The sequence below is a fragment of the Parasteatoda tepidariorum genome, chromosome 2 (genome assembly GCF_982258835.1).
Source record: "Parasteatoda tepidariorum strain Cologne lab strain chromosome 2, Ptep-v5.0, whole genome shotgun sequence".
NCBI classification, from domain to species: Eukaryota; Metazoa; Arthropoda; class Arachnida; order Araneae; family Theridiidae; genus Parasteatoda; species Parasteatoda tepidariorum.
This window is the reverse complement of record NC_141756.1, coordinates 83,314,027-83,332,030: the sequence shown is the minus strand read 5'-3', so window position 1 is coordinate 83,332,030 and position 18,004 is coordinate 83,314,027. Positions and strand designations below refer to the sequence as shown.

The 18,004-nt window shown below is 27.6% G+C and overlaps 1 protein-coding gene and 1 long non-coding RNA gene across 2 annotated transcripts; both read right to left on the bottom strand.

The window, feature by feature from the left end:
* Positions 1-4,298: 4,298 nt before the first annotated feature.
* Yip1d1 (Yip1 domain-containing 1) lies at positions 4,299-5,421 on the bottom strand. Its single transcript, XM_016070607.4, has one exon. The coding sequence runs from the start codon at positions 5,288-5,290 to the stop codon at positions 4,502-4,504; it is 789 nt and encodes a 262-aa protein (XP_015926093.1). The 5' UTR covers positions 5,291-5,421; the 3' UTR covers positions 4,299-4,501.
* Positions 5,422-12,745: 7,324 nt separating this feature from the next.
* Positions 12,746-15,093, bottom strand: LOC107441588 (uncharacterized). The gene is made up of 3 exons (XR_015431425.1): positions 14,957-15,093; positions 13,998-14,181; positions 12,746-13,352 (listed from the first exon to the last, which is right to left on the bottom strand). It is a non-coding gene; the product is annotated as an uncharacterized LOC107441588 (long non-coding RNA).
* Positions 15,094-18,004: the final 2,911 nt, after the last annotated feature.

The following is an 18,004-nucleotide window of genomic DNA, read 5'->3' as shown; positions in this document are numbered from 1 at the left end:
TTTATGGTTTTTATTTGACTTTTTGGACGGCATAGCTTTCGGTTAATATGTATTGAGCATTATATGCTAGTCAAATATTTCTGCATATTGCTTTACATTAACACCTCAAAAGATAGTACAGTAGGGAACCGATTATCCGGAACGGTCGGGACCAACGCTATTCCGGATAACTGATTTTTCCGGTTTTCTGAATCGCTACAAAAAGCTGTTTTTTTTATTGTTAAACACAACTAAAAAAAAAAATTGGAAATAATCTTAAAAGTAAGAAAAAACGATGAAGTAATACACTAATGATTATTTCCAAAATGTTGGTAAGGTAAACATCTTTAAAAAAAGAAGAAAAGAATCATAAAATCTTATGAGGAAAAAAAAAAATTTTTTTAAAAATGGCGAGAAAATTTTTCGAATATCGTTCCGGTTTTCTGGGTTCCGGATAACGGGTTCTGTACGGTACATTTTATATTTTTTTATATCTATGTTATATGATAAAAAAGGAAATTATACTGAAACATTTTATCTGAATCTCTTTAAGTATACAATTTTGATACATCTGAGATCTTTTTTTATAACTGATATTAATACTAGATTCTTGCAAATTAGAAAAAATTAAATCTTAAAACTATTTTTTGCAAGGCTATTAAAAGTTAAATATACTAGATAAATATATTTCAGATAAATAAAAATATTTCAGAAAACGTTTCTTAAAAGTTTTTGAAATTGCTTTCAGTTTTAAACTCCTGTTCTTTATGTAATGTGATATATATATTATATATAAAATATGAAGATGGCTACTTTATTAAGAACATGCTTTTATGAGCGTAGTCCTAGCAAAGCTAAAAAGTAGATTGTAAATTTAACAACTTTCTATTGTTCACTAAAACTCAGATAAATAAAACTGAACTTTGTTCTTTCTCAAATTTTTTCAGTTTTGGAAGCAAAATCTGCTAGAAACTTATTCAGAGAATATGGTAAATCTAAAATCCTTAATACACATCCTCCAAAACCAAAAATTAGTTAAATAAAAAAAAGCTTCTGAATCTGGAAGTTGTTAAGAAAACTTTATAATTATGAATAATGACTATAAAAAGTTCTTTACATCCAAGGCAGGTAGAGGTTGATTCGAAATATATTAAATGAGTATGTTATTCACATGTGCATGTGTTATTAATCACTCGATTATTAGATCAGATAATATAGAAGAAAATAAAATTACTGGTTATAACTTAATTGCCTTTTTGATTTTCACCTATTTATAATGGGATCAGAGTCTGAAGACATCGACTCAGTTCCAATTATGACAAAAAACATTCATTTTAACATTGAATGTGACAAGCAGGTGCAATTTTGAATTGCAGTTGAAGTAATTTTGTTTCTATGAAATATAAATTTGAAAATATATATATTTTGTTTAATGTAGTAAAAGAATTTAATAACTTGTAGGAAAATAAGGATGAAAACAAAAATAACACACAATTGTGGAGTGATAAGTTTTTTAACCTCACAATTTCCTGTTTATACTACTAAGTTAAAAAATCATAGGTTTAATATAGATATAAAATTGCCTAGGTTTAAACTTATCTGCTCTCTGAGCAATTTGGTAAAAAAAAATATTTCCTTCAACCTTTCATTACTTGACACAATATAAAAATAATTGAAACTTCAGAATTTAGCAGAAAAATGGTTAGTACATAAACGTATACATTTTTTTATTTCCACTATCAATTTTATTTTAATAAAAAATTTATGTGTGAACACTAAAATATTTTTAATTAAAATCTTCATATTTTTAATAATATCCAGTAGTTGAGGTTAAACTTTATTCTAACAGTGAAATATCTTTTAATCAAGAGACATCAAATTGAAATTATATTTTTAAGTACTTTCAAAAGATACTAATGTCTGCTTCATTTGTGACTTTCAGTAAAATACTAGCTGTCAATCTGTTTCTAGAATAACTTTTTATAACCCTCATTTCCACAGGCTAAGATACACAAGCCTTCAGAAATTGAACTTGTAATTATTAAAACATTCTTAAACCACTCTACAATATTAAAACTTATTATAAGTTGGACCACCAGATGTGGTGTAGCCGTTAGGGTTAAGTGAGAGCAAACAACAAATTGCTAGTCAAGGTCAATATTTAAAAATTATATTTACTAAACATAAATGTTTATTTATTTTATGAAATTGTAACGTAAATAAAATGTTTCTTTTCTTAAAATTATTTTTCTAATGGCAAATAATAGCAATAAAATGCAGAAATTCTTGCTCATATAGTGAATGTATAAATCGCCCCATGTCACCCTTTAATATTAACCTATAATTTTAGTACTCGACCAGATATTCTATTGTAATATACTATACTAATTTACCTAAGGAAATAAATATAGACAAATTAGGGGGTCCACAATGTAGCACAATAAAAACTTTACTTTAAATTATTTTTCTAAGTGCGAAGAATAGCATAAAAATGGAGAAATTGTTGCTCATGTACTGCACATATAAATGACCTCATATCTCCTTTTAATAATTTTCCAACTCGACCGGATACCCTTACTACTTTACCAAAGGAAATAATTATAGACAAATTAGGAGGTCCACAATATGGTTTAATTGAAAAAGTACTTGAAGCTTGTTATAAGTTGGATAGCCAGGTTTGGTGTGGCCGCTAGGGTTAAGTGATAGGAAGCAACAAATTTCTAGTCTGGGAATCGAACCTCGTTAATGGTCAATATTTTTAAATTACATTTCCTAAAAATAAATTTTTTTTTTTTATTTTACAGCATGGCAATCAATATAAATAAAATATTCCTTTTCTTAAAATTATTATTTTTCTAAATGCGAATAACAGCTTAAAAGTGGAGAAATTGTTATTCATATACTGAACATATAAATGGCCCCATACCTTTCCTTAATATTAACCTATAATTTCCAAACTCAACCAGATATTATATTACAATATACTCTACTACCTTACCAAAGGAAATAAAGACAAATTAGGAGGGCAAAGCACGAATTAAATTTCTGTCTGACGCGTTTAACTTTTTAAAGCTTTTACATTGTTTTGAAACCATATTTGTATAGTTTGATAACAAAATAAAACGGAACTATTTGTAGTTGCGGATGATTACTTAAATCTTATACCGCAATGGTCTTTTCATAAATTGGAATGGAGTATAATCACTTACATTTAACATGATAATTCAACCCATGGACACCAAAACTCTTGACTACTTAAATCGATTCCTCGTAGGTAAAATTTAATTTATCACAAAACTCTTACAATCAATAATTTTAACAATGTTGCCATAGCACTAAAATAACTTAAGTTTTTTTATGATGATACTTCACAATGTCTAATAACATTCAACCTAAATATATATATATATTTAGTGTAATTCTAATAGTAGAGTAAAACAGAAGTTTTAATTGCAAAATATAGTAAATCCTGCTATTAATTCATTTATAAAAAATTTTTAACTCTCCGTATAAATAGTCTGCTTTTGGTTCAATCGGCTATAATCCTTGGTTTCCTAAGGAAAGAAAGTATTCAACAGCACTTAGACGACCGAACGAATCACGTCTAAGTATAACAGGGTGCTTAGCCAAATAATTGAAGAAAAAATAAGCACTCGAAAAATATTTTTAAGCTCTTTACAAAAATATCATAATTAGGCAGGGTTGGAAAGTTTTTGACAATTGACTGTTTTATCTTGTTTTAACCATCGTGTTAATAACAAAAAAAACTTTTGGCATTGTTTTTGACAATTGTCAAAAATCATGAAATTTTGAATCATGTAAAACGTATGGCGTTTTCATACGCTACGGACTGACAATATGCCGAAATAGATTGGGGTGGAATTAATTATGGAAACGTTGAATATAACAATGTGAACTGTGACTTTTTGCATGATTTGAAGCGAAAATCAACATAGTAAAGGAAAATTCTCACTTTAAAAAATGGAAAATTAAGCACTTTTTAAAAACACCTAATGAAAACAGCACCTTTAAGGGCTTTTAAAAATGCTACGCACCCTGCATAAGTTAACCATTGAACATTTTTTAACAACTACAACCATTGCCAAGCATGGCGATCGGTCCGCAAGGTGTTAAAAAAAATTCACAGAGTTTAATATTTTATTTATCTAAAATTAATAATTACAAGAAAAGAAAAAAATCTGAGATGTAAGGCAAATTTTATAATAAAACCCAAACTTAATCAGTTTTATTTTCTTCAACCTAATAAGCTTAAATGTACAGTAAACAGAGATTAAAAAATGATAGCAGAAAATACTGAAAACATTTAACAATGTGATATTTTATTTGAAATAATTAACAACTATACATAAAGAAAGAAAAAATCTTACATAAAACAAAATCTGTAAAATAAGTCAGTCCCAATTTTAGTCTTTTTTTTTCCACTGAGCAATAAAAACAGTATATTAAATATGCATTAGCAAGCAATCATTTGCACAATGATACAGAGTAAAATGTCAACAGATCAAAAAATAGTAAGCAAGGCAAATACTCCATAAAGTAAAGCACAAGGATATGCTACCAATGGCTGCTGGTGATCCATTGCCAATGCTGAAACAAAGAGCTTTGATGCAGATAATGAGCACCAAGACACAGCTATAACGGTAAGTAAAGTGCATAAAGGCCCTTTCAAAGACAACACTGATATTCCTGATAAGACAACCATTGGGAGTAGACAATATCCGAGAACGCTAATGGTACACCCAAGTGAAACACCAGATTCACTCATCAGGTTCAGCAAAGAATACATAGCCATACAACCAAGAACTCCGATTCCATATATATAGCCAAAATGAACTTTACCACTCAGAAGTAAGAATGCACCAAAGCAAAGACAAAACACTAGAGGGCCTGTCAAATCAGTTTCTTGCAAAATTTGGGCATTTGGCTCCTTAAATGGATTCAATACAGCCACAGTTTTTTGGTAGATATGATCGAAATTTATTCCCAATTCTTCCAATAATGGTGGTTCGTCTTCGAAATTATCTGGGGAATTGGCATCAAAAGGAGATGCAGTCTCTGGGGTTAATATACTCCCAGCATATGAAGTTATTGGGGGATAGAGACCTTGTGGTGCAGCTGGAGAAGGAACATTCATGGCCTGGGCAGCATCGTAATCAAATTGCCCAAATTGTGGTTGAGTACCGAAATCTGGAGTGCCAAAATCATATCGGTAACCAGCACCGGAGGCACCAGGATTTTCAGAACTCGCGTTCCAGTCATAATAACCAGCATTAGGATTTTGGGAAGACATAATTAACTTTTTATTTAACAAAGATATATAACAGACAGAAAATCAGTAAACTACACGTATCTACATTTATATAAATATTTTAATTTCAGTTTACGACTTCAGATGACAAACAGATGTTAGTGACGTAGATATTCGCCCTAGATTAGAAGGAAGTGAAGGTCCTATCTTCCCGGTGGCAACAAAATTCCAAGAAATTACCCTTTTTCAGGTTTACCTTAGTCAATGGGTTTATCTCACTATTGGCGTATCTTTGGAGAGCGAAAATATGTGAAATTTCTTGTTCTCTCTATGATTGGACAGATTTATTACTGTCTCTAAGGCCTTATAACGTCTTACGTCAAAGTATTTTGCACACTTGATAGTCATTAACGATGTATTTCTTAACTTGGAAATAGATTCGTATTTGCACAAAGATATTTTTTAGTCTTACTCAACTCATTTTATTATGTTATTGAACACAAAAAGATTATATTACTTCACAATTTATGTCTTTTGTAATCACATTAAAACGGGAATTTTATTAAACATGATTTTAACATTCATATCGCTTGATTGTTATCGTTAAAAAAAATTAAAAATAATGCTAAAATAAATTTAGACATTCTTTTAACAAACATTGAAGATGTTCATTAATTAAGCTCTTAGAAAAACAGTTGTTTATTTAAAAAAAAAAGGGATAATATTTATTTCCAGGAAATATTTGTTTCATTATGCTATAAAATTTAACTACGCCAACTTCTCTCAGTAGCCGTGTCAAGAGTAAAAATCTAAAACACATTATAAATTAATGAAGATTTCTTTTTAAAATTAGTGAAGGAAATAAAAAAAAAATTATAATAAATTTTAAAAGATATAACTCTGTAAAATGCTGTATTCAAGAAGCTTGATTACGCGTATATTACCAAAGATTTAAAATCCTTCTCCATCGAATTGAATTACTAAATTGCAATTAAAATGTAATTCCATCAAATAAAATTTCATTCGGGGAAAAAATCTGCTGGAAGGAGAAATGTATGCTTCAACTTGTAAATTTTTAAGATACTTTTTATTTCCACGAGTACAGGTGATTTTTTTTTCTTCTTTTTCCAAATAGGAAAAAAATCATATCAGTCAAAATCGTTGGCTTTTTAGGAAAAAGTTCTATTATACAAATAATTTAAAATGTTTTGTCCAGCTTAAACGGATTTAGCCTTAATATTAAGAAAATCTCTGATACAAACATAAATAAATTCCCTCTTCAATAAATGAAACTTAGTTACTAAAAGAGCAATTTATTTAATGGGGTAAGTCAGGTTTTATTTTTGTTTCTTTCTCAGAAATAAGACATTTTAAAAATAATTGAGCTTTACACATGAGTACTTCGGAAAGAATTATGATTAAAACCTGTTACCACTTACCGTCAGACAAACCGGGAAATGTTTTCGTGGTTTTCCTCTCTATGTAACACAAATGGGGGATAGTCGGCTGCTCAACAACGGTTATAAAATAAAATAAAATGCAACCTATGTTTAAATTATATAATTATTCGTATTAAAAATATATTAATTTAATTTAAATTTTGTCTATTTGAATAAATAAAAAACTGTAGAGAATAAAAAGCTATAATCAATTCTTAGTCCATTTTTTTAAAAAGGCCTTTTGTTTCTTTTATTTATGTATCAAATGTTCAGTTTTATAAGTTTAATTTGTTTTGTAAACAAGAGAATTTTTTTAATTGTGTAGTAAATTTTGCATTTATTCTTTTGACAGCAAAAATTTTATTAATTCGTAGTTTAATTACATTTATGTTATAACTATTATATTTAATTCCCTTTTATTAGTTCAGTTAGGAAATGTGCAACTTTCTAGAGAACTTAATTTTTTTTCATTAAGTTTGATTGCTTAAGGGGAAAAAAGACAATAAAATTTGACTTGTTTATTTATTAAAGTTGGTTGGGATAAACTCCCCAAACTCTCCATGTCTTGAAAAGGCTTTAAGAGGTTTTGTATATCTTTAAATGCTTTAGCATTATCTTTAGTTTTGTGATAAACAGTGATAACGAGGGTGGTAATTTCAAATCCGTTAAAAAATACTGCACTTGAAAAAAATGAAAAGTTTAAGAACTTATTAATATTAATTTAGAAATTCAAAACTTAATTTTTTTCTTTTAATTGTAAAATGCACACACAAACAGAAGAATCCTAAATCAATGAATTTAACTACAATATATGACTTAAAAATTTATGGAACTGCCTACCAGTTCCATTAATCATGCTTACATAATATATTTTTACATTTATCATAGAAACGAATCTTTTTGTATGCCTAAACAATTAAAGATGAACTAGTTATGCACGTTATTTTATATTTTAAAATTTAAAAAAATATCTGATCTGCACAACTTTTGCACTTTGAAAAGATTATATACAATTAATGCTTTTAAAATATGAGAGAAATCAAAATTTGCTTTGCTTTCAAGACTTAAATTATTTTTATGTAAAAACATTACATCTTTAATAACAAAAAGAATTAACAACTTTAACTTCTAATTAACTAATAATTAAAATTTCAAAGCATAACCTTATAAGTACGCATGTCGTGTGCAAGTTTAGTGAATAACTGCTTTAATTTCTTATTTTATGTGTTTTAATTTAAATTTTTTTAATTTAATTTTTTTTTTTTTTTTTTTTTTTTTTTTTTTTTGTTTAAACAAGTGCTGCGTGACTATTTTACTCAGATTTTCTTATACGTATTTTTGCTTGAGTAGAAAGTTTAAAATTGATGGACTTGTTTTTTTAGGTCATTAGGTCATATGTATTGATTAAAAAATTGCCTGGCAGTTAAAAAATTGAGCTTTAAGAAGAAGAAATACAATTGTAAATTCGATAGTAACTTCTAATTCGATAGTTCCATCTAAAATGTATCCCATTTTATTATTTTTAATTAAAAAAAAAGTTGAAATTGTCAAGAATACTTTATAATATCGCGAATTTTGGTTTATCTCCAGCTTAAAATTTTTCTTTTTTAGAAATCATCCTTGTAAATTTTACCATACTTACTTTAATGAATGCTTGAAAATAAATGCCTTACATCACTAATATGAAGTTTTTTTTTAATCTTTTAAAACTTTTAAATTCTGGAAAAAAAAAATGGCCTCTGTTAAGAATGTCACAACCAGCCACTGGAGTGAAATTTCCGAGATTCCACCTCATTATAGATATATAACACGAAAATTGACTAGAACCTACGAAATATCGCTCTGTCCATTTTATTGATTTTCTGACATTTCTATGTCCATCATGCTGATTGTTAACTTTGTCATATAGCTTCGAAATTTAGCTGAATTCCACCCTAGAAAGCCATGCGTTTATGAAGTATAGATTGCATTCATATGATAGATTAATGAAGAAGCTGACATAAAACTGATGGATTTTGCACTGTACTGATATTTTGTTTAATGTTGTTAATTTACGTCGCACTAGAGCTGCACAATGGGCTATTGGCGAATGTCTGGGAAACATCTCGGAGGAAGATCTGAAGACATGCCATCACAATTTTGATCCTCTGTGGAGGGGATGGCACCCCCGCTTCGGTAGCCCGACGACCTGCGCACGAAGTCGAGCACTTTACGGTAGCACAGTTTAACGAGGACCAATACCGCACACCCTCGGTCCCTTCGTAGACTGATCCAAGTGGTCATCCACCAGCACACTGACCGCAGCCAGTGATGCTTGACTTCGGTGATCTTCTGGGAACCGTTTCTTAACGATCAGTCCACTGCGGGACAAGGAAGAGCTTAAGATAAGAAAGCTTTCAGTGCAAATTGTGAATCAGTGAGATGCAGCTTGAATTTATTGAGTTTTCTATCTAGCAATCATCTGAAGCAGTTGTTTCGAAACATGCCAAAGTTTAAGTTTTACAAATCATTACCTAGAGCCAATTTCCCAAATTTCATGTATCATGCTCAAAAATCAGTGATATGTTTTCTTCATCTTATAAATGTGAACAAGAGTTTTCAACTATGAACCTTAGAAAAAATCGATTCAGAAGTAGAGTAACAGACAAGCATTTAGCCTCGGTCCTCAAAATAAGTACATCTCACTTCGAACCTCAACATAAGGATCTTTTAAAAATGAAATCGCAATATTATTCACCTCATTAAATTCAAATCCCTTTTATTTATTTTTAAAGAATTTTTTACTCCATCAAACCTTTTTTTCTCGATTTTTTGCCCTCGACCAAAAGAGTTTGCCCATCCTTGTTCTAGATTGAGGAGCAGTCTTTAAACAAAATCATTAAATTTTCATTTAATGGCCTGACAAAAGCTTTAGGTGATCATGTAGATAAAATTATCACAATATTTGAAAATGTTGCTAATTGCTGGATGACCATTAAGAAATTTTTTAAGCCATTTTCGAACTACATGGACCATTTTGTATCATTTATGATCATATGCTGGAAAATTTGTATATCCTTATATTTAAACAATAAAAAAGTGTAATCAAGATTAGTAGCGTAATGTAAATTTTAATTAGTTGTTAAAATATATGTGTATTAATTGTAATAGTGTCATGTTAAAAAGTATTGGTCATAAAGAGTTGTAAACAAGTATCTTAATAGTTTTTTATTATTAAGGTAAATAATTCCTTCAAAATTAATTTTTTATTTTCTTTTCTCTTATAATTTATTTAAAGTGTTTTAAAGTTGGAGTATATTGCCTACTAAATGTTGAATCTTATTTTACCTTGCAAAGGTTTTGTTTTAATTAAACTTGCATTTAATTTATCAACTAGAATATTTAATTTTTTTTTAATTTAATTGTATGAACATTAAAAATTTTTAATGTTAAATTTATCGTTAAATGAACTTTATTATGTAATGTGACAAAAAAAAAACATGAATTTTCTCATTATTTTGCAATTTATCTAAATTTTTTCTGATAATTGATTCTATTTTTTCCCTAAGTAATCAGTTTTTAATTTTAAACACTTAAAGATATTTAATTTCATGCAAACATATTACATGGTTAACATGTCGTTTTAAATACTTGTCATGCGGTCTTTCAATGGTCAATCTGCTGTGATTGTGGCCCTTCACTCAAAAAGGTTGTGCAACCCTATGCAAATTATTATGCAATTTTTTTTTACATCTTCAAAAAAAGAATCCCCCCCCCCCGTCTACTTATAAAATGTTTCATTTATAAGAATTTGTGATGTTATGCATGAGAATTTTCTTAATTATGTCATGTTAAATTAAGTTTTATTCCAAGTAAATACAAGACCCTACTAATATCCATACATCTTAACTTGTTCTACTTTTTTTTTCCCACAAGTCCTAATTTAATATTTTTTAAATTCATTGCAACTAATATCTTATGAAACATTTTATAGGATTAAAGTACAATTAAGCTTGAGAGGATTTATAATTTTCGAACTAAGATATTTCATATAGTAGTTCTCAATATTATATATAAATAAAATGGTCTAAAACGATTTTTCATGGTCAGAAAATTGTTAAGGTTCCTTAATTAAAATATTAATTTATTTTCTCATATAATTCTCTACTATCATCAGTTCATTAAAAATAGTAAGCGATTTAAATATTTTGATATTATTAGTCAATGGCAAATATGTTACATTAATTTTTATAATTAGCTTTATATAAAATTATTTCCAGCCAAAACTGTTATTAGGAATTAATTTCACATATTACTAAGTAATCTGGCAAAAAACATTTTTCTTTTGCTTACAGCTGGTACAATGGTGCACCCTAAGCAAAGGGTTAACTAATTTTAAAGCAGCCATTTTCCATAAGGGGTACCATTTTAATCAAAAGAAGGAATTTATAAAAAAAGCAATACATTCATGAAAGGACATCTCTTCTTGTCTCTCTGAAATGCTCTACTCTTGATGCATGGTCTTATTCCAGGAGATAAAAAAACGAATTATTGTTTCGAATATTTTTGTAAGACTAAAAAATTGTTTCTACCAATTATAATGAAACTGAAAATTGAGGAATAAGTGAAACTTAAAAATTAAGCAGTTTTCAAGGACCATGAGCACCCTGTAAATAACGTTGAATTAGAGCTTCAATAATTAAAGCGAGATTATTGCATAAAATTGTTTTTTATTTCTATTAGTGCTTATTTAAAATTTGAACAGGTTCGTATACTATTGATTTGATAGCCATTTGAATTAAAAAAAGGGAATCAATTTGAACATGAGCTTCTAACAACTTCTTTATGCCAAGAAAACATATTACAGGGGAAAACCTATAGAATTAATTTCCCATATGTGCCTAGTGTTTAAAATATTATTTTCAGCAATGGACACCAGTGTCAATAACTATTTGTGAAAAAAAAAAAACTAAAAACAAGATTTTACGGGCGTGCACATTAGTTTACAAACAACCCTTTAATTACTAAGGCTATATAATCTTCAGAGTGCTATTTCTAAAAATATTTAAGACAAAAATGTTGGGTAACTTTGTTTAAATTTAATTAGTTTAAAAAAATTAATTGCTAAACTATGATTTACAGCATAGATTTAAATACTTTTGTATAAATGCAACAATATTGAGCAAGTCGGCGTCATTACAATTAAAGTTTTGTTGCTCACAGTGATTAGTAAGGTAATGAAAATGTGGCATCTTTTTTGAAACATTACTTAAAACTGTCTATTAAGTTAAGTATCAATTTGACATTTGAAATTCTAAATACATAATTTATGAATATAAATAGTTTTTACACTTAGAATTCTGTAAAATGATGCATAAAGTTTCGATGAGATAGAATCTTAACTAAACATTCTCTCTTTGAAAAAATAAAATTTTTTTGTAAAAATTATACAACTTGTAAAAAATAGTGGGTGCTGCTTACAGGATATATTATTAAAAGGTACATTAACTCTGCAGTGTGAGAATCGGAAATTTATTAAAAAACATGCATATAAACACAGTAATTGTTGAACAAAAACCAAACACAATAGTTTTATTATATACATGACATACAAATACATTCTAAAAACACTGGATTTGAATATACAGCTAATTGAACCAACTTTCATCACCTAGGACAGACAAGATGTTTAATAATGACAGGGTGCTCCAGCTTTCATCACCAGGCTAAGTAAATGCTTGTAAATTTGACTCCGCGACCCTCCTCAGAATAATGAAAAGAACAGACCTGAAATTAAACTTTTAAAACAGGCATGATTGCAACCATTTTCCACATCACCCAAGAGCAGGGCTGTAAACTCTGTAAGCCTTTTTTGAAGAAAAACTTAAAATTTTTACTTCCACAATTTTCTAAAATGAAACTCTTAACACTTTATAAATAAACTCTACAAGTATATACAGCTCTGCTCAAGAGGTACGGTTGCACAGATGCGTTGACCCCTTTTATTAGGTTGTTCCAAAAACTTATTTAAAAACTGATTGTTATAATTAAAATACTAAACACTCTATAATTATGCTAATTTCTTTTTTATTTCAAATGATTAAATATCTAAAAAAAAAAAAAAAAAAAAAAAACTTTAAAACAACATTGCTTAGGGTTTACAATTTTTATAATCCATTTTTATAAATAGAAACAAGGAACAAGTAATAAGTACACCATAATCATTATGGAACAACCTAACAGCATATAGCAAGGCGGGTTCCCCAAGAGGCATATATTCCTTTTGTGTCATGAACATTTAATACTTTTTCTCACTTAAATCTTTGAATTTCTTTATCCTTAACTTGAAGAGAAGAAAGGTTTACATTTTATAGATATCTTAGGCCTTACATTACTTTGTTTTATAAAATTCTTAAACAAGAATGGCACACTCGTTCAAATTTATCAAAAAAGGTAAAGAATGTTATGGATTTTATAAAATCTTCAGGCACTCATTGTTGGTTAAAATGGTCATGACACTATACAATAGAACACCATTTATAAATCTCCTAAAACAAGAATTAAAAGGCAAAAGTATTAATGAACATTTTTTTTTACAGTATACCCTTCTAGGATTGTTCAACAAAATTTCTTAATCTTTCATACTGGTATATAGGCTCTACCATTCACAGAGTAATTGATAGAACCTGAAAATAAAGTTATCAAGATTATTTATTTACAAAATACTTAAAACGATTATGAAAAACTGATTCTACTACAGCGGTTTTAAATCTTTATATAAATAGTAGGAAAGAACTCCAGCAATATAAAAATAATATCTAAAGACATTAGTGAGTTTATTAACAAATTAAAGTATATTTTATTTTGAAATCATAAAATAAGAGGAATGAAATTTTCTTGATTAATTAACAATTACAAATCAGAAATTTGTGTTTGTCAGTTAAATGCACATTCGTGGAGTTTCTGGCATAAATACAAAAGCTGAAAATTAAATAAATAGAGAGAAATATGGTTTCCATTGAAATGGAAGCTAGAAAAAGCATAAACATTGAAAAGATTGTTGAATCACATTCTTTCATAACATATTCAACTATTCTATTTTTTATTTTGAAAAGCGTAACAGAAAATGCATATATTTTCAGGAACCTTCTCATAATTTATTCAAGATATAACAACTAAAATATAAAAAAAATTTTATTCATAGAAAACCCTTTTTTTTAACACACCCACTGAGTTCTATTAAAAAGTAATTGGGAACCACAGTTTCAGCCTATCAATAAATAAAATAGATAATAGAGGTTTATGTGAATTTAGACAAGGTACCTACTTACCAATATGTAGAACAATCACACCAAATCCACTAAACTCCTTAATTTTCTCCATTAAACATTTAATTTTAAATCCTGGAAAGCTTCCAAGCTGCACATTGCAACCCAGAATTACATCAGGAAGATGGGGTTTCAAATATTTCAACATTGAATCCCCGATTACTTAAGCCTTCATCTAAATGAAAATCTAGATTAAAAAAAAATTATATATTAGAAGAAATACTCACAACATGCTTAAACAAATACTAGATCACAGAGTGTGTTCACTAATTAAATTCTTCTAGTTTATTTGTATATCTTTTTCAGACATTAAAAGTACTTAAATGTAGTTATATAAAACATACTTTTGATTTTAACAAATGAAACAAAATTAAGAGCTAAAATTACACCTTAATATGATTTAATTATGCACACAATAATACATCTATTATACAATACTGCGTTACAAATTACACCACGGATTTTAATAGTTAAACAGATCACATGCTTTTTGTAAGCAAATGTCTAAATTATGCTATCGGAAGATACAACACAGAAGATTTATGTACCATAATATATTGCAGAATTGTAGTCATACATTATTTACTGAACTGATTACATGTATAGAACATACATGTACATACATATACATTTATAGAAAAAAATACATAATATTAACAATCAAGCGATTACAATATTTAACTCTAAAAAAGGTAACACGGGACAAAATAAACAGATGAATAGTATAGAATAGAGTATTTAAAATTCAAAACTATAAATAAAATTTTTGAAAATAATAAAACCCTACAACATACCATAACAGATCTGATAACATGTTTGCGGAATTGAATATAATCACGGTTTCTTTATATTAGCTATACGTTGTTTATTCAACATTTACACTTGCATAGTGATGTAATAAACAAATACAATATAAAAATTGAATATTTTTTAAATTCAAAACTTATAATAAATAAACTTACCATAAGAGATTATCCAAGTCTTAAAATCAAGTATTAATTACTAAAATTAATAAAATCTATGTATATCTATAGCTAATCAAACACGTGCTACAATGACTACGAGTGGAGCCAAAGCAGAGCAAAAGCACTGACTGGCGACTAAAACAGCAAATAATGTAGCCACGAGAATTAAAATAGTAACCTTTTAATCGTTGCCACAACATAAAACAGACCTTCACTTCCTTTTAATCTAGGGCGAAAATCTACAAAAATCAACAGATGTAAGCGAAACCAAGTGTTGAGTTGTACATCTTCTGGGTTATAAAAAAATTAATAAGAACATTAAATGAAATAAGCAAAAAATTCCATGAATATAATTAAAAAAAGAGAAATTTTCCATAAATAAAGTATGATTTTTTTTCCAACAACTTTGGTAATAAATTAGACTATCTGTTATTAAATGCTAGTTCTTTTAAAGATAACTGTTTTTGATCACAGTTATCTCATTTATCCCTATTTTTCCCTACTGTGAAGGAAAATGAGAATAGAAAATGATTTGTTTCCGCTGTATGGTTGTTATGTTTAATCCACATTAAAATGTATTTCTCTTTTTTTTTTTAAAGTTACCTTAAAAATGCTTCACAACTCTTTATTTAACATTTTTATTAAAATTTTTTGAACAAATATAATAGAATATAACGTTTCTTTAATGCTAAGCTCATTAAATTAATTTAGAATAAGTTAAATCTTTAAAAAACATATGATTGGTTTTCACTGATAATTTTCAATTTTACTATGATCTTTTAAAAATTAAATCATTAATAAATGTATTTATAAAAACATAGTCTTTAAAATAATTTATAAAAAAGGTTTCCTTTATAAAAAGGAACTTTTTCCCTTGTGAAATTCATAAAAACTGCAAATATATAACTATAATTAAACAATTAATAGAGTCACTTATTTTTTTCTCAAAACATAAAAGTTATAATAATTTTGTATTCCCATTTTCATTAAAAAATTTTGAAATGCTATAGTGAATCAGTATTTCATGGACTTCTTTGAAACACAATTATTGTAATTCAGCAACAGAAATGCAATTGTTTGATCAGAAAATCATGTTTTCTTTTTACTATAATTAAACTATATATATAACTATAATTAAACAATTAATAGAGTCACTTATTTTTTTCTCAAAACATAAAAGTTATAATAATTTTGTATTCCCATTTTCATAAAAAAAAAAATTTGAAATGCTATAGTGAATCAGTATTTGGACTTCTTTGGAACACAAATATTGTAATCCAACAACAGAAATGCAATGGTTTGATCAGAAAATTATGTTTTCTTTTTATGCTTGTACAATAGCTGATATTATTTTATGACCGATATCACATATTTATTTTCTTTTTTTAATAATTTGATAAAAGTTTATATATGAAACAACTTTCTAAAAACGGAATTATTTATGAATTTTTTATTAAAAATATCACGTTTTAACAAGTTTCAAATAAATTGAATTATTCGCATCATTATAAAAAGGTTGTGCTTGTAGAAATGGTTTTTAATATTCGTTTTTTAGAATATCTTACATGCTTCATCATATTGAGATGCTAAGGGGAAATGTTTCACTTCAAAATTTCAATTGTTAAAAATTTTACTTGCAATCGATTCAGTAGGAATAAGTTCAAATTGTTTAAGAAAAATGTACCACTGGTGGGCTGGTCCAGTAGTAGCCAGCCTAGCTTGTCTACGGACAAGTAATTCTTCCAAAATTAAAATCTTTTTGGTCTACATAATAGAAATAAAAGAAACATAAATTGAATAAAAACATAAGCTGCGTTCTCATAAAAATAATCTTGAACCTAGCCCATCACTAATGTACAATGTTTCTCGCTGCTAATGGTAATTCTAAGGGAAATATGATTTTTTAGCCCAAGAGGGAGCGTTTGTAATGCACTACTAAAATAATAAAGTCACTAAGTACAAAACTTTAATCTGCTATATCAAATAAACTTATACTATAATCAGTGATTTTTCTTTTGAAATATCTGTGCCAGAAATTCCCATTTCTTTCATAGGGCAGATATTTTCATTCATTTAATAGACAAAAAGAACTCTTATTGTGACATATGTTTCTTCCCAGATTTCAAACCATATCAAATTTCAAGATTTTTTTTTTTTTTTTTTAATATTTTAAATGTGATTAACATGTAATAAAAACGTATCCTAAATAAAACCCAAAAAAATAAAAGACATTGTGATAATAATAAAGGTCCAAGAAAGGAAAGAATAAAACTTTGAGCTATGTAGACTAAAGGAACGTGAATAAAGGCCAATTTATGTATTTTCATTTGAGCATTGTTTACATTGTTTTCTGCTTTAGTTAATAATAATGCAGAGCCCTTATTTATCAAATAATCTGTGGTCCACAGGCAAATAGAGGTCTAATGATATTTTAGTATCCTACTAAATAACTTCATTAGTTTCAAAATAAGTTTCTTAAGAAACGAGAAAAAAAAGGTGTTATACGATTAATATCTCAGATCATAACTAGTAATGTAAAACTTATGACCATTGCTTATTAACAGTGTTTTATAAAGATTTGCATAATAAAAAACTTAACAGATTAATTAAGTCAAAAAACACCAAATTGTTAAACATATCAGAATTTTGAGGATATTTTGAGAATTGTTACCTCACATTTTTCACTTAACAATGATGCTTTGGTTAAGCAAACACGTCAAACTTCCCATTAAGTCTGAAATGATGTTCATCCATTTTGTAATGTAAGGAATCTTTTTACGGCTGAATATGTTTAGTATCTCAATGTAATTATATTTTGTCTATTTAAGACAATAAAAAATTTCATAACATAAATTGATTCCAATATTACTTTAACAAAATACTAACAAGTCAAAATTTAACACTTGGTAACCTTACTAAAATTGTTATTTCCCTTTAGTTAATGAATTTCTTGGACATATTATCTAATAGAAAAGTGACCCTTGGAATTTCTGGAATATATTGATAAGGCTCCCTGTCTCAAAATGTTGAAGATGATGAAAACCC